Source organism: Numenius arquata, chromosome 12, assembly GCF_964106895.1.
Source record: "Numenius arquata chromosome 12, bNumArq3.hap1.1, whole genome shotgun sequence".
NCBI lineage: Eukaryota > Metazoa > Chordata > Aves > Charadriiformes > Scolopacidae > Numenius > Numenius arquata.
This window is the reverse complement of record NC_133587.1, coordinates 16,765,067-16,789,253: the sequence shown is the minus strand read 5'-3', so window position 1 is coordinate 16,789,253 and position 24,187 is coordinate 16,765,067. Positions and strand designations below refer to the sequence as shown.

The 24,187-nt window shown below is 54.4% G+C and overlaps 2 protein-coding genes across 5 annotated transcripts in view; one reads left to right on the top strand and one right to left on the bottom strand.

Moving 5' to 3' along the window:
- The first annotated feature begins 5,591 nt into the window (after window positions 1-5,591).
- TP53INP2 (tumor protein p53 inducible nuclear protein 2) lies at window positions 5,592-13,730 on the top strand. Its single transcript, XM_074157032.1, has 3 exons — window positions 5,592-5,927; window positions 9,400-9,709; window positions 11,128-13,730. Exons 1-3 carry the CDS (start codon window positions 5,804-5,806, stop codon window positions 11,378-11,380), a joined length of 687 nt encoding a protein of 228 aa, XP_074013133.1. The 5' UTR covers window positions 5,592-5,803; the 3' UTR covers window positions 11,381-13,730.
- An 8,809-nt stretch (window positions 13,731-22,539) lies between these two features.
- The window catches only part of NCOA6 (nuclear receptor coactivator 6), a 38,778-nt gene continuing 37,130 nt past the window's right edge, over window positions 22,540-24,187 (bottom strand). For all 4 annotated transcript variants that reach the window (XM_074157015.1, XM_074157013.1, XM_074157016.1 and 1 more), the window contains one exon: window positions 22,540-23,139. In XM_074157015.1, coding sequence (XP_074013116.1) covers window positions 23,093-23,139 — 47 coding nt within the window. In that variant the 3' untranslated portion in view covers window positions 22,540-23,092. The remainder of the gene's footprint in view (window positions 23,140-24,187) is intronic.

Sequence of the window (24,187 nt, the reverse complement as noted above, 5' to 3'; positions counted from 1 at the left end):
TGGCCTGTCAACCCCGCCATTCAGCTCGGTGTCATCAGCAAACTTGCTGAGGGTGCATCTCGGAGATAAAGAGCCTGATCCTGCCTCTTTAGCTTAGTGTTGCTGAGGATTTCTGAGCAGACAGGATAAAGTGAGGGTGAGGATTAAAGCTCATTTTGATCCTTGCTTGCCAGGATCTAGCTCCTGCCTCCACCCCGCAGGTTTGATCCTGAGGGCTCTGCCGGCTACGATCCCCCACAGCTCCCTGAGTGCCGCCTGGGCCGGCCCTGGCAGGGCTGCTCCGACTCCCGGGAAGCCTTTGCTCTCTTCCCACGATGCCCGTCTGATCACGCCGTCTGTCCCTCTGCCCAGCTCCTGCTCCGGCCAGCACAGGCAGCCACGGCAGAGTCTGCCCGAGCAGCCCCGGGCAGCCCTTCTGCGAGGATCCCGGCGCAGCAACCTGGCTTTGCCGGCTCAGTCCATGCTGTCACCAACCCATGGTGACAGCTGGTCACTTACTTAAATTCTCTGGGGAATGATCCCTTAAAATGATCCATCTCAACTTTTGCTTTCGGGTGAGCTTTTAACTCTTTCCTGCTGCCCCCAGAGCCCTCGTCCCCCTTGCCCCAGCCCTCCCATTGCACCGTGGGTTTGCTCTGAAGCAGGACGGCCCCTGACAGCCCATTCTCACGGGGTTGGCTGTGCCTGACGAGAGTGTGGTTATCCCAGGGCCTTTAATTAGAGAGAGAAGGAAAATGAAGTTAAATTTGGGAGAGGGGGCAACCGAGACTAATAGTATCTGCTGTATCTTCAGGAAAGGAAAGTTATCTTTGGGTTAGGGTGGGCACCTGTGGAGTCCAGACACTTCAGCTCCTGACCTTCCCGGTGAATTCCCATGATTTTTTGGGGACTAGTCTGTAAGCAGGCGGGTGCTGGGGGAATGACCGCCGCTCCCAGGGGGATGGAGCGGGAGATCAGCTTTGCTGCTGTCCGGTGAAAGCTGCTGCGAAGTTTTAACAAAATGAAAATACAAGTTTTTCTGCTTTCTGTTTTGACCGTCTAGTTTGTCATTTGGCTTTGACCTTGCTCGAGGATAAGCTCCCTGCTGGGGGCTCTCCAGGCTGAGCCCGCAGAGCAGAGGGGAGCCCTGCGGTGCCATCCTGGCGAGGAGCTTCGGCAGGGCTGTGCTTGCCAAGCCAGCCCATGGGCCAGCAGTAACCAACGGGGAAAATCTCTGCCTGGGCCAGACCTTGGCCTGCGGTAGCTGCTTGGGTGCTTTTCTGGGTGACCTCCCCACTGCAGCTGGATGAGGGCCACTGGCATCCCCGTCCCCTGTGTGCCAAGCTCTTGTCCCCAGCTCTTGTCCCCAGTTCTCTGCTGCTGCTCTATGGGGGAGGGAAAAAAAAAAGACTGAAATTTGCACATGGGGCACTGATCAAGGCAGACTGAGAGCATTTCCAGTGCCCTCCCCAGTGAGGTGGGCTCGGGGCACAGCAAAGGGGACCCTGCTGTCCCCAGCCCCATTCAGCCTTGGTGTGTCACCCTGAGAAGCTGCACGGTGACGCTGGGCTCAGCTTCAGCTCAGCACTTCTGCCGGCCTGGGAATGCCGCAAGCAGAGCTGCCCCAGCTCAAAAAGCTCAGGAACCTGCTCCTGGCCTTGCACTGGGCCAGGGCATGGGGACCTTGGGGACCAGAGCCCCCCTTGTGCCTGCCATGGGCTGCTGGGTGCATCCTGCCCCTCTCCTCCTGCCTGGGGAAAAGCAAACAGTGGGAAGCCCTGAGACATCACCAGCGGGTAGCTGGGAGCAACAGGGCTTCTGCCACAATTAGGTATTTAATAAATTTATTAAATAAATGATCTTAATGTAATATTAAAAGATATACACTAAACAGGCATGTGCTCCAGGCAGATGCCAGATTTCAGATGGCAGGCAGGGACTGGTGTGTCATGGAGCCGTGGCTGGGTACCGCAGCCCTCAGGGCTGTCCTGGGTGCCCTGTGCCAGCCTGGCCGGGGGGAGGACGGATGCACATGTGGGTCCCGCGGGAGGGAAATGCCCACTGTGCTCGGCACAGAGCACATGGGAGAGCCCCATGGGCCAGTTTCCATTCATTGCCCAGCTGGATATCAGCCCCTCTTCATATTATTACACTTTAATGCTCTGGGGAAGGGAGGTGTCTGGATAATTTAGTTGTGAGTGTGCTGGAGGATAACGTGGCTTTGCTAGAGTCATGGTGGCGATGGGGGGGCTGGGAGGTGAGAGCTGCCTTAGCTGAGCCTGCTGCTCTCACTGCAGTCGGAGGAAACGACTGTCACGTCTCTGTGCCCCAAAACCCTCTGCTCAGTGCTTCTGGAGGAAGCCAGGAACCCTCTTAGAGCATGGAGTGGGGAATCCTCCCCAGCCTCTTATTCATCGTGGTGAGAGGCTCCGTGAGCCTCAGCCAAGTCTGTTTTGAACACACTGTCCCAGTCAGGACCCAGCTTGTTTAGTTGCAGCCTCTCCCCTGGCATGGATCTGAGCACAGGGTGCGAGTGGAAGGGATGAACCATGGCGGTGGGGACTGCCGTGCACCTCTGGGGCAACTGAAGTCACCTGGGGCTTGAGACCTGCTCGAGGGGACAGGCAGTGTCACGCTGCTGCCCGGCCATGCCAGGGAGGGAGAAGTGGATGCTGCAGGGCTGCTTCGTGCTCCGGCGCTCCCTTCTGCGTCCGGGGGCGGCAGAGGTCAGGATGAGCCCCCGAAGCCCAGGAGATCCCACCCATGGTGAGAGGCTCCCCTTGGTTTTTCATTTTCTGCCCTGTGGAGCAGATGTTGTACCTCCCGAGGCACCTAAGAGAAGGCAAAAGGCGCGTTGATCCCACAACAGATAAATACAGGCATTCCTGAGCCCCAGAACTGCACCAAGTGTCCAGACCAGCTGCCCTTCCCGGCAACGCTGAGGCTGGAGAGCCCGTTTTGTTGGCTGGGCTGGGGGGGGATCTGAGCTAGAACTGGAGCTGTTGGAGAACTGGCACAGACACATCGTGGCTTCCTGCACCCTTCCCATTCCATGTTGCCCAGAGCATATGGGGCTTCACCAGGATCCAGGACCACTTGCAGGCTCTTCACCACCTTGGTCGACAGAGCCAGGAACTGGGGGTTTGCCCTCTAAATGCCCCCACGGCAATGTGCCAAGTCAGGCAGCACACAGCTGTCCTCTCTCCCCACGGCTAGCTCTTGATGGCATTTTAATGCCCTTTAATGTCTCTGGACCAAAAAGCATTTTCTCTGCACAAATAACACTCTGCACCTTGTGGCTGCCGTCTGTCTGTGTCTCTCTCAGAGCTTTGCAGTCATTAATACAGTTAGTGAGTCCCAACCTCCCCCCTGAGCTGAGGGGAACCTGTTTCCCCAGGGGTGAAACAGTGATGAGTGTAGATGGGACTTGCCCGGGGCTGGGATAACGCCGTCCTTGCTGCCGCCCGCTCCTGCATGCTGATGCCTGGGTGCTTGGGGCTAAGACACAGCCCATAGCCAAGAACTTTGTCCCATGAGTCCTTGTAAAGACACATGTGATGCTGTCATCTTTTGGGGCTGGAGGGTGGCAATAAAACACAACCGCATCAGAGGAACACCCCTGCAGATACACACACACAGCGATAATAACAGTAACGACTTTCAAAATTAAACCCTCCTCAAGCAGATAATGACACGGGCAGGGCTTGAGCAAAAGAAGGAGGATCCAGGAAACTACAGGCTGGTCAGGCCCACCTCCATCCCTGGAAAGGAAATCGAACAGCTTGTCCTGGATGTCTAAGCATGTAGAAGAAGAAAAGGTCATCAGGAGTGGTCAGCATGGATTCACCAAGCGGAAATCATGCTTGACCAGTCTGATAGCCTTCTACGATAGAAGGACTGGCTGGGTGGATGAGGGGAGAGCAGTCGTCGTTGTCTACCTTGACTTCAGCAGGGCTTTTAATGCTGTCTCCCATAACTCCCTCATAGGTCAGCCTAGACAGTGTGGGTTGGATGAGAGGACAGTGGGGTGGATTGAAAACTGGCTGAAAGATAGAGCTTAGAGGGTTGTGATTGGTGGCATGGAATCTGGTTGGAGGTCCGTAACAAGTGGGGTTCCACAGGGGTCAGTACTGGGTCAGGTCTTGTCCAATATATTCATCGATGACCTGGATGTGGGGACAGAGTGTACCCTCAGCACGTTTGTGGATGACACCAAACTGGGAGGGGTGGCTGACGCACCAGAAGACCGTGCCGCCACACAGCGAGACCTGGACAGGCTGGAGAGTTGGGCAGAGAGGAACCTGATGAACTTCAACAAGGGCAAGTGTCGGGTGCTGCACCTGGGGAGGAATAACCCCCTGCACCAGGACAGGTTGGGGGCTGACCTGCTGGAGAGCAGCTCTGAGGAAGAAGACCTGGGAGTCCTGGTGGACAACAGGATGCCCGTGAGCCAGCAATGTGCCCTTGTGGCCAGGAAGGCCAATGGCATCCTTGGGGGGCATTAAAAAGAGTGTGGCCAGCAAGTCGAGAGAGGTCATCCTCCCCCTCTGCTCTGCCCTGGGGAGGCCCCATCTGGAGCACCGTGTCCAGTTCTGGGCTCCCCAGTTCAAGAAGGACAGGGAACTGCTGGAGAGGGTACAGCACAGGGCTACATAGATGGTTAGAGGATTAGAATATCGCTCTTATGAGGAAAGGCTGAGAGACCTGTGTCTTTTTGGCCTGGAGAAGAGAAGACTGAGGGGGGATCTCATCAATGCTCATAAATATCTAAAGGGTGGGAGTCAAGAGGATGGGGTCAGGCTCTTCTCAGTGGTGCCCAGTGATAGGACAAGGGGCAACAGACACAAGCTGGAACACAGGAAGTTCTGTCTGAACATGCAGAAAAAATTCTTTCCTGTGAGGGTGCCAGAGCCCTGGAACAGGCTGCCCAGAGAGGTGGTGGACTCTCCTTCTCTGGAGATATTCAAAACCTACCTGGATGCATTCCTGTGCAACCTGCTCTGGGTGACCCTGCTCTGGCAGGGGGTTGGACTGGATGATCTCCAGAGGTCCCTTCCAACCCCTGCCAGGCTGTGATGCTGTGTGAAATGCTAGCAAGGGCTTCTTGGAACACAGCTCAAGGAGGGGAGGGTGGCCACACTGGCGTGGCTGTCAGTGGGTTGGTGGTGGGTTTTAGGGACGGCTCATGCCAGCGGTCCTCAGACAGGAGAGCAGCATTGCACCCTTTGCCCTGCTCTAACAGCAAAGCTTAGTGCCACCAGCCATGCTCAGTGCCCATTCAGTGCCAGAGAAGCAGGTCCCAGCCTGACCATGGGAGAGTATTTGGCTCTGTCCCTGCCAGCTCAAGCCGATGGGTCCCTTGGGACAGACTGCTCATCAGGAAGGGGACATGATGAGGGGCTGGGTGCAGGCGGGGGCCTGGAGGGTGCGGGCGCCCAGCCCTTCTCTGCTGCTTTCAGACATGGTGTGTGATGCCCTTGGAGATGCCAGCAGCTGGGACAGCTCATGGCAAAGATCAGTGCCAGAGGCACCTTTCCAGAGTCCCCTTCAGCCCGTCTGAGCCCTCTGTACCAGTCCAAATGCATTATTCCGTTTTCCTTTCCCTTTTACAGGCCTTTGCACTGAAGCCAAGTGAAGAACCTCAGAATTGCACTACACACCATTTAACTCAGCTACTCTAGCAGCAAAGCATCTCCGTCACCACTGAGACCTTGACGGCTGGTTTTTTCCCTCCCTACCCATCGCTCCCATCTCCGTGCCTGGAAGCCAGTGCTCAGCAGTAGCTCTAACTCTAACTGTCCATCCCACTGGACTGCTTCCCACCATGTTTCAACGTCTCACCAGCCTCTTCTTCAGCGACAGCAACACACCGGAAAGCCTGGAAGAGCCCAAACCCTTTGTTGAGGAGGAGGAGGAGGAGGATGGCTGGCTCGTAATTGATCTTGCAGGTGAGAAAGCAGGGGGGGACTCTTTTCCCACAGCCTCTGCTGCACCTTGTCCCTTTGGAGCTGGGCAAACCCCTTGAGATGACAGCAGATGAGCTTCCACCACGTGTGAGCAGCTCTGCCCTTCATCACTCCTCCCATGGTCCCCCTGCCCTGCCCATGGTACCCAGCGCTGTGGTTGCTGCAGCAGCCCCAGACCTGCTTCTCCTTTTTACCTTCCCTTTCCTCTCCCAGTGGTGATTCCTGACTTTCCACCAGCACGGGAGCAGCAGCAGCAGCATCTCCAGCTGGGGCTGCTCCTGCCCGGGAGCCTCCAGGTGCCTCCATGCCAGGATGGGACCCTGGCACAGCACCAGCCTGGGGAGCTCACCCAGGGTTTCAGTGTGATGCTGTCCACCGGGACCTTGGTGGGGTGAGGGATGCCAGCCCCCACGGGCTGTCTGGCAGTGCCGTGGCCTCGGCTGAGCTGTGCTGGGAGCAGCGCTTTGCCAGGAGGAGCTGGGCTTGGCCGCTCCCTGCAACGCCCCTGCTGAGAGCAAACTGGGACCCTATTCCCACGGGGGAAACCCCCGTCCTGGGTGCTGGTGGGGGGCTAGGGTTTTCCCCACACCCGGGAAGGCAGCTGGGGACGTGCCGCCAACGATCTGGTCACGTTTGGGTCAAGCTGGCCACATTTGGGTCATCTGAGTCCATCAGGGGAGCAAATCTCAACTCCGGTGGGTTTATCTTCCCAAATCATTCCCAGTGCCCATGCAAACAGCAAACAGCACTCAGCCAAGGGATGTCTGGCACAAGGTCCCCGTTCCCAGGGATGGCAACAACCATCCAGAGCTCCATTTGACATCAACCAGGCGGATCAAATTCTTTGTGTGCTGAGAGCTTCTCCGGCTCCATTAAGACCTTGGCGTTTCTGTTGTGTGGTTGATGACTCAACCAATTGCAATGATAATTTTATGACCTTTTGCTTGCAAGTTGAGCAGCGCACTCAGACAAACAAGCCTGCCCTGTGCAGGAGCTCCTCGACAGTCATGGTCTGCTTTTGCAGCCTCTGGTTAGTTGTGGTGGCCCAGCCCAGGGGACCACAAATGTATCCTGCAGGTTTAGGAGGAGGGTTTTGTCCTCCCTCTTGCAGGCATCTGTTCTCCAAGCAGATGCTCCCCACTTGTCCCCTGTGCACTGAGCAGAGCTCATTTTCATGATGCGAGTTGTTTGTTAGGGATTTTCCCCCCTGCAGTGAGCTGGAGAGGGGACAGGAGCATGGACAAGCCTGGCATGGGGGACAGGGACAGCCCCGTGCCTGGTGGGAGCACTATGGAGAGCTGGTGGAGGTGGATGGGTGATGTTGGCTTGGGCAGCCATGGAGGATTCCCTGTCCTCTGGACTCTCTGGTGACTGCCCCAGGGGGGACACAGCAGTGACACAGGACGGGGCTGGCTGCAAGGAGGACCCTGGAGCTACGGGCATGCAGCTGCAGCCATGCAGTCTGGGCCAGCTGGCAATAGCTGCAGCATGCCCAACGCGTGCCAGAAGGGGCCAGGAGTTTCCCCAGAGAGAGAAATGCTGGGCTGTGCCCTGATTCCCTGGGTGTGAGACTGCAGCCGGCTCAGCGAGGACACAGGGATGACTTTGGTACAAAAGGCTCCCATTTTTTTTCCAATCAGGCGGCCAGGCGCTCGGTGCAGGGCCGACTCTCAGCAGTGTGCCTGCCAGGGACATGCCACCCCCCTGCTAATTCCCACCGGCCCTGCCTCTGCCTTTTCCCGTAGCATTCCCTGGCTGGTGAGGGACTGATTTATTTCAGCCCTATTTTTGGGGCTGGAGTTATGCAAAGCACTTTAAAAACTAAACCCACTGGCTCCAGCCTCCATCCTTCACTTTCGAGCCACAGTGGCCGGCAAGCATCTCACAGCCTGGCTCCCTCCTAGTAGTGGGGCAGCCTAATGAGCCTCCCAGTTCGTTCCTTCTCAGCCAGGTCTTTGACCCACGTATTGCAAAATGCATCTGAATTTACCAGATGTCCCCGGAGCATTTCAGATGCTCCTCTCGCCCCATTGCCCAGCCTGGCTCTGTTCAGCGCCCAGGGAGGCAGCAAAGAGCATTTCCCGGTGTTTAGTGATACAGCTGCAAGTCACCCAGGGATTTGGGGATCCTAAAATATTCCTTGTGATATTAAACCCCACCTTGGCGAAGGATGGGGACAGGTAGCCATGGATGGCAAGGGCTGGGTTCAGCCATGCTGGGTCCCCTGCTCCCGGTGCCCACAGCACCTCTGTTACGGGAGCATTGCGGGACCGGGAATGCTGCAGCCAGGCTCCATGGCTGTCTCCAGGCTGACAAATAATCTCCAGCCCGGCCTGTCAACAACTATTAATAGCTTGATATCCACTGACCTGAAGAAAGACACTCTCGTGTTCACAAGGCTAATTGTGGCCTGCCCTAAGCCCCGGGCTGGGGCATCATCCCTGGGGAGGAGCCAGGGACATGCTGGGTGGCGAATGCCGGCCCTGTGCTTCCTGTGCTGTATTTCTCCACCACAAGAACACACTCACCTCTGATTTCTCCTGCACCCTCACCCAGCCTCAGGGTCACACATGTCCATATGGATACTGGCCAGTTCCCTCGAATCCCCCTTGTGAGGCCGGGAATGGGTCTGGATATCCTGATGAGCCCAACATTAGGTGCAGGCTCCCTTCCCGTAACACAACCAGTAATTCCAAGCGCAGGCAGCCCAGGAAAGCACCAGCCCCAGTGCTTTTGCCAGGCAGAGGTGAGGAAGGGAAGGCAAGGAAGGCTGGGTGTCGGAGGGGGGTGGGAGGGCAGCTCCAGGATCAACCACCCAAAGTTTGGTCTCTAATGGACTGAAGCTGAAGGTGCGGCGAAAAGCTTTGCTGAAGAATTTAGTCCCCTGATTTCTTCCAGAAAAAAAGGTGTGAATTGTTTTTTTCCTCTGTGTATGTGTGTGTGTGTGTGTGTGTGTGTGCTTGGTTTCAATGTTTGCAAAGTGCCAGGCGGTGTTTGCAAGCACAGGTGGGCTGGCATTCCTCCGGCACGGCACGGCACAGCTCGGCTGCCAGAACAACAGCCAAAAGCAGTATTTCTTTGTTGGCTGAATTTCTTCCTTCATTTGGAGAAGGAAAAAAAAAACCCAAACCCTGCTGATTTCCCTCACTTTTTGGTTAAACTACTACCCAGATCCGTCTCCGTTGCTTGGTGGCTTAGTGCAGCCGGACCCAGCAGCCCCAGCAGCCGCCCCGGTGTGGGGGGTGCCAGCTGGGATGCGGGGTGGTGCTGGCGTCCCCCTCCCCACGAGGTTCTGTCGACGCCGTGCTCGTCTCTAGTGGTGGTGATGGCGGTGGGGTGTCTCTTGCACTAACGATGCCCCTTTCTCTCCCCCCTCCCCTCCCCACTGTACATGGTATGTGTGTGTGTCCCCTGCTGCACCCCGCATGGCTCTGCACCCCCCCGCCACCCCCAGGCAGCCGTGCCCGCCCTGGTGCAGCCCGGCGAGTGGGTGCTGGCAGTACCGGGCGCTCGGTGCGATCCCGCCCGGCACCCCCCGGTCTGCCACCGCCGCCGGCCGCTTCCCCGGCTCCGGCCGGTCCCTGCTTGATGGACGAGAGTTGGTTTGTCACCCCTCCCCCCTGTTTTACTGCAGAGGAGCCCGGCCCCGATGGTGTGGGGAGCAGCCCCATGGAGGACCTGCTCATCGAGCACCCCAGCATGTCCGTCTACGTCACCAGCACCCTCGAGGTGGACAGGGAGGGCCCTGAGGACGATGCTGCCGGGTGAGTGTGACTTGGGGGCGCTTGCCAGGGGCTGCCAGCCCCAGCACCCACTGGGGAAACAAGGTGGACAGTCAGTCCCGGCATCCCAAATCACCACATACACCTGGGAGCATTTTGCCCACACTGCCTGGAGATGGAGTGGGGCTGTGAGAGACCTCAACGTCCCCACGTCCCACCCCAGGGAGCACCCTGCTCGCCTGGCAGTTTGCCCCGGCTGGTGCTGTGCAAGGATGGCAGCCTCTGTGTCCTGAAATACTCTGCTAAGGGCATCTCAGTGCCGTGTTGGGATGGCCATGGGTGCATCACCATGAGTGTGCCGCTGGGCTGCAGCAGATGTCTGCGTCCCTCTCCCCTGTCCCGAGCAGAGTCTCCTGGCGATGCTGCCTGTCCCAGGGGGTTTTCCAGGCTGGGCTTAAACACGGGGTTTTGCACAGGTATGGCACAACCAATGCAAACCCAACAGGACAAGGTGGCCTTTGGGCACAGTGATCCCCCCAGAATCCCTTGGCTGCCCCAGGCAGGAAGGTGCTGCAGCCCCTCTGATCCCCGTCTTGGCCCACAGCCGTGGGCGAGTAGGACACCACCGGCCATGAGTGCAGACATTTCTCCCTGCCCCAAGGTCCAGCTTAGCAGGGGGACTAAAGTTAAACAGAAACACCCCAAATCTCACCACTGCCCTCTCCTCCCCCAGGAGCTGTGGGCTGGAGCCCCCCAACATGCTTTCCGGGGCCACAGCCTCGCTGCAGCCCCTGGGGAGCTCTGCCCTTTCCCTATGGCTGCCCTTGCTGCCCTGCAGCACTGAGAAAGCCCTCATCATGCCCATGCTCAGCCCTGCTGCTGCCGACTGAGCCCCAGGTCCCACTGTGCTGTGGGGTCCCCACTGTCCCTCAGTCCCAGCCCTCCAGCATCTCCCCCGAGAGCCCCTCACCGGGTAGGGGAGATGGAAGAATCTGGGGTGATCCTCCACCTGGGCTAGGGGACACCATTCCTCCAGGACTTCTCTCTTTCCAAACTCTCCCTGGGGGCCAGAGCTTGATCTCAGAACTTCAGCAGAACCTCAGCGCTGGAGGGTGCAGAAAGGGGGCCAAAGGAAGCTAGAAATGGGCCAGGAGACCAAATGGGTCACAAGTGGGATGGAAATGGGGCTGGACTTGGCTTCCCTCCGCTGGGGTCAAGGGAGTTAGCCATGGTGGGGGACTCTGGGGCTGCCCCGTTCCTGGTGGTGCCTGGATTTATCCCGGGTGTCCTAGCGCCTGCTGGAGCCTTTCCCTTTTGTCTGTGGAGCGGGAGGGGACTGGGTCCATCCTGGGGGCACGGTGTGATGGGGAGGGAGACCGGGTTGGAGGCTCCAGTCGCCTTCTTGCCAGGGTGGGCGAGGGCCAGGTGCGGGTGGCCACTGATAGCCCCTTTCTCCGCAGGGAGGTGCCAGAGCCCCGGCTGGAGCGGCACGTGCCGCACCACAGCAGGTCCCTCTCGGTGAAGGCCGCCATCCTGGAGAAGGTGGGGCAGGCACGGCGGGTGCAGCGGGCCAAGCAGATGGCGGAGAAGCACCAGCTCAGCCAGAAGGCCCTGCAGCGGCAGAACCGGTCCCGCCAGCGCCCGCTGCGCCGGGCCAAGCAGTACGCCGGGACCTTCGTCCACCAGCCCTGCCAGCGCCACTGCAACTACTGACCTTGCCGGGACGCCCCCCCGCCGCCTCCCCAGGCAGAGAGAGGGAGACCTCACCCCCCGCCCCGACACCAGCCGCCTCGGGGAGCCAACACCGGTGAAGCCAGGAGGCGGTTTCACTCCACGCACCCCCCCCACACACACACACCTGCACTCCTCACCCCCCACTCTTTGTCTTCCTTCCCCCCCTCCCCACAGCTCCCCTCACTCTTTGCCCCCGATGCCGGCCGGGCCAGCACCCCCCAGCACTGCCGGCATGGAGGGCCCTGCCGCCCCTTCCACCCTGGCAGCCAACGCTGGCCTTCACGCGGGAAATCGGTATTCCTGGTGAAATCACCCATTTCCCAAATCCACAGCGACGCCTGTGTTTGTCCTGAGGAGCCTGTGACATCAGTGCCTTTCTTCATGACATCATGACTCCGCGTACAGCCGGGCTGGGATGTCACAAGCAGGGACACCGAGCGGAAGTGAAAAGAGCAATGACGCAACAAGATTTGGGATTTTTAGGAAAAATCTCATCAATAACACTAAATAATGCTTCCTCCCCCCAAAACCAGCAAATAACCCCCTCTCTCCCTGATTTCCTAATTACATTTTTACCGTGATAAGACAAAAAACCTGCTGCCGGTCCCGAGGGGGCTTGTTGTGGGGAAGAGCTGGTGGAAACATCGGTGGCAGGGTCAGCCGGGCGGCTCACGGTGCCTCATGGTGTTTTTTTTAAAGACAACCTTAAAAGCAATCTCAGGAAACAAAGCACCGTCCCAGCGCCTCGCCGGAGCCCTCCATGGCCTCACCAGGAGGGGGTGGTACCGTGACTGGTGGTCCTTCCAACTGGCTGGCTGCTTCGTCCAAGCGAGCCCCCTCCTCCTGGAGCCACTCATCTGCCCAAGCCGCACTGACATACATACATATATACACTTACGGGTGTATATTTCTTTGTGTACTTGGAAGAGGCACCGTTGAAGCCAAGGAGCACCGTCGGCCCCGTGTTAATCCCTGGGAGGGGAGCGGAGACAGGGACCTGCGCAGCTTCCCCAAGGTGGCAAAAGCACGTGGAAGGTGGTGGTGAAGGGATGCTGAAGAGGAGGCCAGAAGAAAGAGGCTGAAGTAAGGGCAGAGATGGACCTGGGAGCGGTTGCAAAGGGACAGGATGGGGCTGGCCCGGTCAGTGAGGCCGGGCGAGGGGATCGCTGCAGTGAAGCCATAATGGGAACACCTTCTTCCCCCACTAAAAATTGCATCCTTTCCCGTGAAGGGCCAAATTCCGGCGTGGGCAATGCTGATTTTTAATGCAAATCCCTCCCCTCCCCATGACCAACTCATTCTGCCTTGCAAAGGACATGGTCCAGACTTTTCACCAGCTCCAGCACCAGCTGAGATGGCTCCAAACCCAGCAGAAATTTGCTGATTCCCCACCAGCTCCCTCCCTTTACAGACTGGTTTTGCACTCCATGCCCCGAGGAAGATCTGGCCATCGTGTCCTGCTCGTGGCAAACTCTCAGCCTGGATTCCCACACTCTGAGACAAGAAATATCCCCATTTCACCACCCCAAAAAAATGCATTCTTCCATTCACCATATTATATCCCTAAATATCAGTTTGGGACTTAGGTTGAAGGAATCATGGTAAGCCCAACCTCAGACAGTTGATATATATTAATTTTTTTTAATGAGATTAAAAACAAAACAAACCCTCTTACAAACACCAGCCCCTGGCTCTGTGCCTGGGAGCCTGGACCACAGGGGAGCTGGCTGATGATGCTCACCTGCAGCGTTTGTCTTTTGCTCCGATGACATGGCGTTCCCAAAACCACAGAAAGAATGAAAAAAAAAAAAAAGCTTTCAAGTAGCTCTTTTCAGCCTTTCATTCTCAATTCTTCCAGGCCAGTTTCTTGTTTCAAGTCCTCCTGAGACCCGGCGCCCTCATCACAGGAGTGATGTGATGCCTCCTGCCCCTCCGCCTGTGGCAGCCGGTGCTGTGCCGGCAGAGGTGCCAGGCTGTATCCTGTGGCCGCCACACCGGTTTGTCTGCTGCTCTTCAGCCTTTCTGGTGAGTGCGGTGGCACCGGAGCTGGTGTTTCACAGCTGGTGGTTTATCAGCAAGGAGTGGGCAAGGATTGGGGAACCTGGTGTTGCCCCCCCGCCCTGACCCTCAGCATCGCCTGCCGCTCCTGGGGCCTCGCCGCAGCTGCCGTCCCTCACCGCCGAACCTAAACCTGTGCTGGAGATCACCCTGTTTCATCTCTGTGTCTTCTCGGCGAAGAGACCGGCAACTCCTTGACTCGAGGGGAATGTTTACATCCTTTGGCTTCCTGGTCTTCACATTAAATGCCTTTTTTTTCCCCCCCGAAGTGATGCCTGGTGTGAACCGGGAGCATGGCATTTGTAGGGACGCTGGCACCGGTGCTTGTGAAGACAAGCGGGCGCTGAGCCCCAGCTCTCAGGTGCCTGATGAGGTGCTGCCTTCCCTGCACCGCTCTTTCCCCTGTCACTGGGTGACGTACCCTGTGGCCACTGGGCAACAGCGTCAGAGGAAGCATTGTCTCTCTAGCCTGAGTACACATCAAGACATGGATGAGCCAAGCAATGTCCTGCCTCCCTGCCCCTTCTCCATTGCAAATTCTTCTCCTGCTCATCTGAGATGCCGACAGTCCTTCTGGAGTGCTGGCCATGACCCCGTCACCCCCCCGCAGCTCCCCAGGGAGGACGTGCTGGGGGCAGTGAGGCTGGCTGGGAGCGGCATCCCCAGGGCCCATCCATCCTGCTGTGTCTCTCCTACCAGCCCTTCCCGTGCCCACCAGTCTGCTTGCAAACGGTACCCCAGTAGTAGAAACCCCTCATCAAAATCCTCCTCATCCATCACGACCCAGAAACCCATGGCCATGCTCCTGGGGCTGCCAACGGCCAGCACCCAGCACCCGGCTCCGACGGCCAGTGGAATTACTCCGTCCTGGTTTTTGGAAGTGAATGCAAACTGTTTTCTTTTCCTTTCTTCTTTCTGTGCCAGTCTGAGACATCTTTCATCACGCTGTGCCCAGCCAGCACAGGACATGAAGCAGAACTATTATCACACTTTATATCAAGAGTATGTTTATAAAGGATTAATAAATTATTAATAATGTTTTCATGAAGAGGTTAATCCAGAGTCCTAGCATCCCGCAGGTCAACAGAGCGCACTTACCACAGCATATATGGGCTCCTGCGACTCCCCCCATTGTTTGCACACTTGCTCATGTATTAACATCTAATAATCACCTATTAATCCCTGCAAAGCGACTCTCGATCCACTGGTGTGACCAACTCTTCTTATGCTGCGGCAAAGGTGTGTTGAAACTGCGCTTTGCAGAAGCCCTGCCACGCTCCTCTCCAGCCTGATGGTGAGCACAAGACCTGGCCTGATACCAAATCTCCTGCCCAGTGTCGCCAGAGCAAGAAAACCCTTTTACACTGAGCTTACGAGTCTCCTCGAATCTTAAAACAAATGAAAGGTGCTTAAAAACTGAGAACTTTTCCTGTCTGTGCACATGTGTGCATGTGTAGATACTTCACCACGGCATGGGTGTTCGGTAGGTTGTTTTGGGGTGTGGGTTTTAGTTTTTTTAGGGGGTTGTTGATATTCTTTTCCACCCAGTATTTTCAGTTTGTGACTAGCTGTGCGGTGCTCCCGACGGGAGGGTGAAGCAGACACGGCGCTGGCTGGCAGGGAGGCCCTTGGGCCAGTGTCCTGCTGGAAAGGCTGGGACGAGTCTTGCTTTCTTTTCTTTACTTGTGTAGCGGGAAACTACAGCATGGACTCAGGGACAAACAGATATGTCGGGGTCTTTTAAAAAAGAGGTGGTTTGGTTTTTTTTCTGGGCTTCTCTGTTCGGCTGTGGGGTTTGTTTCTGTCTGTGAGGCCTCCAGTTGGCACGGTCCTGAAGGATGCTGCGGGGATGTGGCCAAAGCCTTTGGCAGCCCATGTCGGTGCGAGGCTGCTGCATGTTGGAAGAGAAGCAGGGTTCGATGCTTGGACGTAGCACCTGTGTGGAAGGGAGCTGTGACCACTTGTGGTGAGACCGTCCCTGAGCAGCAGCCCCTCTGCGTTTGCCCATGTCCTGAAAATTCACCTTACAGCTGCTGGAGTGCGGCTGGTCCCTCCTTGGGCTTGTCTCAGAACAACCAGGTACAGATTTTAAGCAATGAGGTCCCGAGGAAGCGGAGCTGCATCAGCCACAGCTGGCCTGGCTCCCACTGCGTCCCTGGGAGCAGAAGGCAGCTGGGACAGGGGAAGCTGTCAGAGCAATCAGGTGGAGAAATGCTGGTGCAGGTGACAGGCAGGTTTCTGGGTGGAAATTTTTGTTTCTTGCAATGAAAGCACAAAAAAAAAAAAAAAAAAAAGGAAGGAAGGAAAACTTCTCCGGTGGAAAGATCTGGGCAAATCTCTGTTCAGTAAAGGGCAGCTTTGCCTGGGCAGTGTGGCAGTGCTACTGCCATGGCTGCGGGGGCTCGGATGGGCGAGCTGGCTCCAGCCCTGCGCTGGGGGGCACAGACGGGCAGGTGTGGGGGCATTGGGACACTGCGGGCAGGCTGGGGCTGGTGGAGGCAGCAGGCCCCCATGGTGGCAAGATCCCTATGGTGCAGGGGATCTTCTCCGAGCAAGGCATGAGAGATTTTGCATCTTGGTTGCCTTCTCTGGGTATGGGGCAGGGCAGCCCAGCTCCACAGCAGAGGGATGGGTGAACCCCCTGAAGCGAATGGCGAGGCTGCCCCGGCTGTCGGGACCAGGCCAGGAGAGACAGCCTCCTGGAGAAGTGTCACCTCTCAAGATGAAAACAGATCAAGCCAGGACACATCTAAACCCGTGTACCCCCATGCGACCCACCTCTGGGGCAGCTCCCTGCCTGGCTCTGCTTGCCACAAAGGCAGGCTGGCAGCCACGGCAGGGGCAGGACACCTCGCTGGCACGCAAGTTTTTGCTGAATTTGGGCTCTCGCCTGCATTGCAAGACCAGGGGGGACCTGCCATGGGAGGCGGGGCAACGGTCCTCGTCACCCGATGCTCTGAAACACACATTCACAAATACGCTTTCCAAAAAACTCTGCTGTAAAAGCTCAATCTAGAAGGAAAAGGATTCTCTCCATGGGAGTCAGTGTGGTTTTTTTTCATCACGGATAACATGAACACACAGCTCATCCCAAAGATCAATCACCACTGTGGGAATCCTCACTCTTTGTTTAGGCATCTTTCTAATCAAGAGATAATTTTACATTTACATCTTACTGATACCTTTTCCTCTTCCATCCAACCCCGCTGGGGAGAAAAAAAACCCACTAGATGTCAGAACAAAACAAAAAAAAGATTAAAAAAAATGCTCCAGTTTGGTTCTAGGCTTGATTCACAGCTTTGCAGTTGCTCCTGTGGAGGATAAATATCAGTTCCAGTGCCCTGCGTAGAGTGGAAATTAGATTTCATGTGAATTCATTGAAAAACAAGTGACTCCCCAAAGATTAAACCATACGGTAATTAGAAAACAGCCAGTGCAAAGTGGTACGACACCTCAAGTCAAGAAAAATGGTTCTCAGCATCTTCCTGTTGCTGCCTGGCAGAAGGCAGTGCTGAGCCCCACTCCCCTGTGGGGTTGGGGTAACCACAGTCCCCAAGGCTTCCCTAAGTGTCCAGGTTTAAAACAAGAGGCTACCTGTGTCCAGCTGGTGCCATGGTGACTCTCCAGCCGCCGGGGATTGTCAACAGCCACAGTTCCCACCGATGGCACAGATGTGCCTCCAGTTTGCTGTGCCTCCTTTGCTGTCTGCACTCAGAAATAGCTGCTGGGGGGCAGAGGGACACGTCGGCACCCCAGCATTCCCCTGCCCTGAGTCCTCAGAGCTTCCCCCCACATCCTTCTCCGCCCCAGGGCTGTGTCTGGTGACGTCCTCAGCACAGCTGCTTGCAGGGACCAGAGCCCGAGGACAGACACCCACCGCTCTCGCAGCCTCTTCATCCCACTGTCACACCAGCTGGGGACATTAAAGGGCCTTAAGTGGCCTTGGTCGCCATGGGGCTTGTCTTCTTCAAGGCGGAGCTTTCCATCTCTGCCCATTTCTCTCAGCTCTGCTCAGTACAATGTCAAAGTCATGAATAATTTCCTGGCATCTTCAAGGGCTCAGTCCTCATCCTGTTAATGTGACCGGAGCAGCTGTCACAGGTCTCATGAGCGTGGCCACAGAAGCTGGAGGAAGTAGTGGGAGGGGCTCAGCGTGGTTGGCAGGTCTGTCTTTTGGTGGGAGGTGTCCTCAAACCCATCAGAGATGCCGTCTTCTCCCTGGCTTCACCCCAGGATGCCAGTGGTGGTGGAAGCACACATCAGCCGCAGGCTCTGGACAGCCTGACGCCACTTGGGCAGGAGGTATCCCCATGGCTACCTGTTTCATGCCATTCATGGATGTATGGTCAAGCAGCCTTTCTTTTTGCTTCTCATTAACTAAACCCACAACTCTTTCCTTAATAGGATGAAGATGACAAAGATGAGCAGCTCCATTTAATAACAAAGACGGCTCTTATATGTAGTCCTTTTTTACAATTCTTTTTTACAGGGAGGTGACATGCAGGTGTCCCCCCCTTACACTCCCTCTGAGCTAATACCTCCTGGGCTGGTCGGGGGGGGTTGCTTTTCCAGCCCCATACCCAGAGGAAGGGGGATGCTACTGCACAGAAGCACTGCCATGAAGCTTTGGCTCGTACAGCTAACCACGAAAATCCCCCACCTTCCACTCCGATCCATATTTTATTGAGGGGTGTGTGTCTGAAGATTTTATTCCTTGCAATTGGAGGGGGAAACCAGCACAGTAAATTGTAATTGTAGCTTAAAAATGTGTTGCGCAGAGGAGCCCAAAGCTTCTCCGCTCTTTCCCGTTCCCCTCATGTACCTATGTCGGGGGGGTCGGGGGCGGCTGTGCACAGTCTCACTGAAATCCCCTCCACAGCTTTGTATCGGTACAATTATGCTTCGGGAAATCTAGGGAGGAGGGAAACAGCTCAAGGTGTAACAGTAAAATAGCAATATTTGCTCTTGTATCTTAAGTATACCCGTAGAGAGGCACTGAGCACTGCAATATTGTACCCGTATGTATCAACCCCAGGTATTCTGCTTGTAAAGCTCCTCCATGCGCATCGTCCATCTCCATCTGGGACTGACTGTACATGTGCCTTTCACCTTTTTTCATGGTTTGTCATCTTTTTTTAACACAACTGCAGAACTTGAATAAATCAGCAAACTCTAGTTAAAAGTCCTATGCAAGAGGTGACTGGGGAGTCAGTTTTCGGTATTTCTGTGTTTTCTATGTTGTTTTAAAAGTAGATGCTGGGATTTTCAGAGAAGCCTAACAGAATTAATACCCTAAAAAGCATTTAGGTTTGGGGTGTTGTTTTGTTTTTTTTTTTTAGCTAAAAAGCATTTAGCATTTCGGCTGCTAAATCTCTTGGGCAGCTTTGAAAAGATCAGCCAAAACCCCAGCTCCTGTCGTGGTTTGTGCGTGGAGAGGGAGCAGCAGCAGCAGAACGAGCACCAGCACTTCACCAGGACGGGCAGCGTGTTCGATGGCCGGTGTTTCCTTTCAAGAGAAAGGAGAAGAAAGTGCTATTCGGTGCAAAAAGGTTGCCTTAAACCTTCCCTGAATGCGCTGGAGAAGGTGATGGTCCCCGGCCGCCCCAGGCCATCGGATGCCCAGGCAGAGGGTCTCTCCCAGCCGGCTGCTGCCAGATGCCTTATAACAGTGGGACAAACTTCCACCCCCCGGGATTTGGAGAAGAGGGAAAGAAAAAAAAAAAAAGCCCCACATTTTTCAACATAACCTATGCTGTAGGACTGAGACCTCGTCCAAACCTCGAAGCTAACGGAATAACGTCCTTTTTGTGTGTTACATGTGAAATCGGTGTAAGCAAGGTTAGTAGAGAAAGGGTGTCTCCTTCTCGTAGGACATTGTGTAAACATTTGCCATGTGTCAACAGACTGAAGGACACGACTGCCTGGAATACGTTACGTAGTGTGCCTGTGTGTATGTAACCTGGATTTGGTTGTTAGGTTGTAATGCTGTCTTTTGACTGAAAAAAAAATCTAATATAAAGAAAAACCACAAGAAATAAATAAAAAAATATATTTAAACTCTATTTTGTGTGTATTCCTCTATAGCCTGCAAATAAACCTGTTTGCAAAATGCTTTGGTTTTTAAAATAAGCTTCTAAAAGTCAATGCTGTGACTGTCAGAGACAAGTCAATAGATAAAGGTTCCCTGTGAAGACAAGGATGCACAGGGCAAGGGAGGGCACGGCCTGAGTCGTTGGAGGGTTTTTCTTTTCCCTCCCCATTAACAAACCCTAAAACTCAGCGGATGATCTCAAGGGCTACAGCAGCTGCTGACTGCCTGGAGAAAGCTGAGTCCCACGGAGGCCCATCTCTTACAGCATCAGATGTTTCTCCAAGCATGCACCCAACAGCCTGATACATTCTGAGCACCCACCCGGTACCTGAGAGGCAGAGACGCCTCCAAGATGATGAAGAGCTTGGAGCATCCGACCGATGAGGGGAGGCCGAGAGCTGGGACCGCTCAGCCTGGAGGAGAGAAGGCTCAGTGGGATCCCATCCGCATGAGCAGGTACCTGATGGGGGAAGTTCAGAAGAAGGAACCGGACTCTTCCCAGCCCAGGGGCAGGATGAGAGGCACAAACTGAAGTAAAAAGAAGAGAAATTCCACTTAAACATAAGAAAATGCATTTTTACTGTGTGGGTGGTTGATCACAGGAGCAGGGTGCTCAGTGAGGTTGAGGAGTCTCCATCCTTGGAGACACTCAAAATGAGAGGGGACTGGGCCATGAGCAACCTGCTCTGGGCAGGGGTGGGACGGGCTCGCCCAGGCCAGCAGCCCAGAGCAAAGCCAGGGGTGCCCCGGGTGTCACACCCACGATCCCCCAGCTGCTGGGAGAAGCACTTCAAGGAATTGTTAGGTTCAGTATCGGGCATGAAAAACTCGGTACGAGCAAGCTTTGATAAAGCTTCTCATGGGAAAACCAAAGTTGGCAGCAAGAGAAAAAGCCCAGGGTCATTGGGGCTGGGATGGACCTCAGGAGTTCTTCAGTCCAACCTCCTGCTCACAGCAGGGGAAATACCGAATTCAGACCATGTCGTACAGGGCTTTGTCCAGCTGATTCTTTAAAAACTTCAGAGAGATCCAGCCATCTCCCTGAGCCCTGGTCCAGTGCCCAGCTGTCCCCAGGGAGAATTTTTTCTTCTATCCAGTCAGAACCTCCCCTCTTTCCATTTATTCCAGTGGTGTCCCCTCCTCCCAGCACCTACCTCCCTAAGTCTGGCTCCATCTTCTCCAGAACCTGACAGGGTGATGAAGCCCATTTCCCTCCATCGCTCCTCTTTGGCCAGGTGTTCCCAGCCCCTGGCCATCTTGGTGACCTCTACTGTGTCCCTTCTACATTATCAACATCTTTCTTGTGTGTGGGGGTGGTGGTGGGAAGCAGGAGGTAATATTCCAGACATGGTCTCACAAGTGTCAAGAAGAGGGGAACGATCCCTTCCCCTCCTGGCCACACCTCTGCTGGTCCCAGCCCTCCTCGCCACATTCAGCCGGGCTTTGCTCGCCCTCCCCAAGGGCCCCGAGCACAGAGCTGCTCCCCAGCCGGGCACTATCGAGCTCATCGGTGGGTCCTTGGCTCCTTCGCAGGCTCCTTCCCAGGTGTAGGGTCTTGCATTTGTCCTTTCCCAAGGTCCCTGTCCCTGTACAGGGTGACCCTGTCCACCAGCTCACCTGCTTCCCCCAGTCTGGTGTTTTCCACAAGCCTGAGTGCATCCTCTCTCTTCCCCCAGTTTACTGGTACATGGACCTTGACTGTGAAGACGACCTTCGCGTTTCGTGGACATTTCCAGCTCCTCATTTCCCAAAACATCCCAACGGACCTGACCAGCAACAGCAGCAGTGGGGGCAAGCAGAGGCCGGGCCACCCACATGCTGGGCCCTCAGGGTTTGGGCAGACTCAGAGGACATCGAAGAGCAACACCCCAAGGGGGCCTCTCCCACCCCACCAAAGGCTTGGACAGGCGTGGGGACACCCTGCCTTGTCCTCAGCACAGTTGACGGGGGTAATAAAGCCCCTCTGCGAACTGGCCAACTAGAGATGAGGGTTAAGAAACACAACGTGGAGGAAGAAAGTAGTAAAAATGGGGAATTTCAGAAACTGCTTCTTTTTGACTGTGCTCATGTGTGCGTGAATGCACGTAGAAATATATAAATAGGTGTATATACAAATGGGTACATATGGATCTATAATCCTAAGGGAGTAGACAGTTTTTGTGGAAACCAACTTCACACCATTCCCAGTAAAGTGTGAGAAGCGCCTGCCCCTGGGGGGGAGCAGGAGCTGCAGAGAAGAGGGGCTCTGGGGCTCCTGGGGTGCGGGAGGAGGCACCGTTCCCCATCCAACATCCGACTTCTCCCAGGCAAGAGACACAGAGCGTCCAAACTCCAACAGCGAGGAGCAGAGACATCAGCCTCGCTCAGTGTCTATTACCTTGTGCACAAAGAGGTCATTTCTGTCCTTAGAAGAGGTGACAACTTACAAATAATGACAGTTTACATTTAATCAGCCTTTAGATATACATAAATGTATTTTTCAAATTCCGTAAGAAAAGAAAAAAAGGTAGAGTACCTCTTTGTGAACAAAGCAGGGAGCAATCTGACCAGACCGGCTTCTCAGCGTCTCCCCGCAAGAGCTCCCGGGACAGGGACTGACCCACGTTCTGCGCCAGCACCCACGGAGCATCACCCCGATGGCAGTACCGTCCCCCCGATAACCACACGGCAGGCTCCCGCCTTTCAGAAAGTCCCCAAACCATTTCATACAGCATTTTTCTCCACCGTGTTTTCCTGCTGAGGAGCTCTATTTGCGGGCAGCGCCAGCTGCTGGCTCTCCCCACTCAGGGCACACTCACCCCAGGCGGCCTCGGGGGTTTTCTCTTGCTTTGCCAGAACAGCTGCATCAGTTAATTCATTTGTGGTTAAACAAATTCCTCTCTAAAGCTCCATATAAGGAGCTCACAGGCCTAGAGCTCTAAATAATCCCTTCCATCTTCCTGTTTGGAACGATGCTGTTGTTGTTGCTAGTAATTATACAACCCAAATTATAGGACAATAACATTTATTTAGAGCATGAGGGATTCCACATTATACAAACCCTTAAATTTTTTTTTGTTTGTTTCACTGGTCCATTTCTACAACAAATACATCAAATCTACTTTATAATAAAATTATTTACATTTCCAAACAAGATCGGGTTTGTTTATAAACCCTTACTGCTATTCACATACAGTACTTAAACAACAGCACAATACATTATTTCCATTACCTAAAAATGACAACCCTGTATTCTAATTTGTTTATGAAAAGTGGAAACAAATAAATTTACAATTGTCTTCCCCTCCCCTTCCATTTCATACAAACACATTAACCTCATGTGCTAACCCCGGACTTCGCTTCTGAAATCCAGGGGGTTTTAGAAGAACCCAGTTTTTATATCTATTTATCTGTTTTTTAGAAAAAAAATCATTTATTTGGAACAGTATAATATTAAAATGACTTACTGTACAGAATTTTATTTAAAAAAGAAAAATCACAGCTCAAAATTCCTATCGGTAAATTCACACTCATTTACAAGTTTCATGTTTCCATGCAGTAATTTACTTGGATTTTCTTCGCTTTGACTGCATTGCACTGGCACTCGTTTCTGAAATCAAGAGAAGAAAAAAAGCATGGATACGACGTCGATAAGCCATTCACCAGAGCTGCACAGATTGCCCTTCTATTTCTCTAAAGTCACGGGGAGTGGAACCCTCTGATGACCGGGGCCGGCTCCGCACCAGCCGTGACACCGAGGGACGCTCTGCCCCGGTGGTGACACACACAAAGCTCCCCCTCGCTTCTCTAGGGACACAATTTCCCAGCGCGGCGAGCGTAGCATTTATGAAATCCTAATATAACAGCCTTAAAAATGAGAGTCATGTATTTTTAACTGGAGTCCCCACGGGCCACGACTCGCTCGGCCACCCCACGGAAGGGCAGCCAGCCCCAAGCATCTGGGGGACGGTTATAGAAAAACAAGGTATTTCGGAGCATGCCACGCAAGTTAAACATCCCGGTGTTTGAGTCCTTGCAAAGTCAGGTCATTAAAAAACCAGTCTCTTCAGGGCACATTGTGATTCACAGAAAAGCAGCTTATGCAGAAAGATAGAAAATCTTATCTAGCACCGACAGAGCGGGCGGGAGCACGTGCAGAAGCCACAGGGAAAGCAGATGACATTTTCAGTGCACTTACCAAGGCACTACACCTCCATTTCGAAACAAAAAGAGAGTAAGGACCGAGGGTATTTGCATCTTTAGATTTTTTTAAAAATGTGATTTGAAATGTTGGCAATGCATCTTTGGCTCTTTACAATATTTTCCCGAAGCTGTTAGAGCTGCGTGTGTTTTCTAAGAGTCAAAAGGGGAAAAAATTCCAAGACATCTGAAACTAGAAAAGCAACAGTGCAACCCCAGGGCTGCCAAGTGTTGTAGTAAAAAAAAAAATAAATCAACATTTCAAAATTTGACAAACTTGAAGCTACAGTAAATGCTGGAACAGCCCTTGCTGGAAAGGTACTCCAAAAAGTGAAAATGCCAGTACAGTGCCAGTTTTTGGAAGTGAAACATTTAAACAGGCACAACTGCCTGTCACGGAGTGCCCTCTGAGCAGCCGGGCTGCAGTCTCCGGGTTTGGGAGAACGAAGCGGGCAGCA

Excerpts from the sequence above, each read along its gene's own strand:
- TP53INP2 (XM_074157032.1), top strand. The coding sequence starts at position 5,804 with ATGTTTCAACGTCTCACCAGCCTCTTCTTCAGCGACAGCAACACACCG. Across the intron at positions 5,928-9,399 it reads GCTCGTAATTGATCTTGCAG|GCAGCCGTGCCCGCCCTGGT; the intron begins GTGAGAAAGCAG and ends CGCCACCCCCAG. Across the intron at positions 9,710-11,127 it reads CCTGAGGACGATGCTGCCGG|GGAGGTGCCAGAGCCCCGGC; the intron begins GTGAGTGTGACT and ends CTTTCTCCGCAG.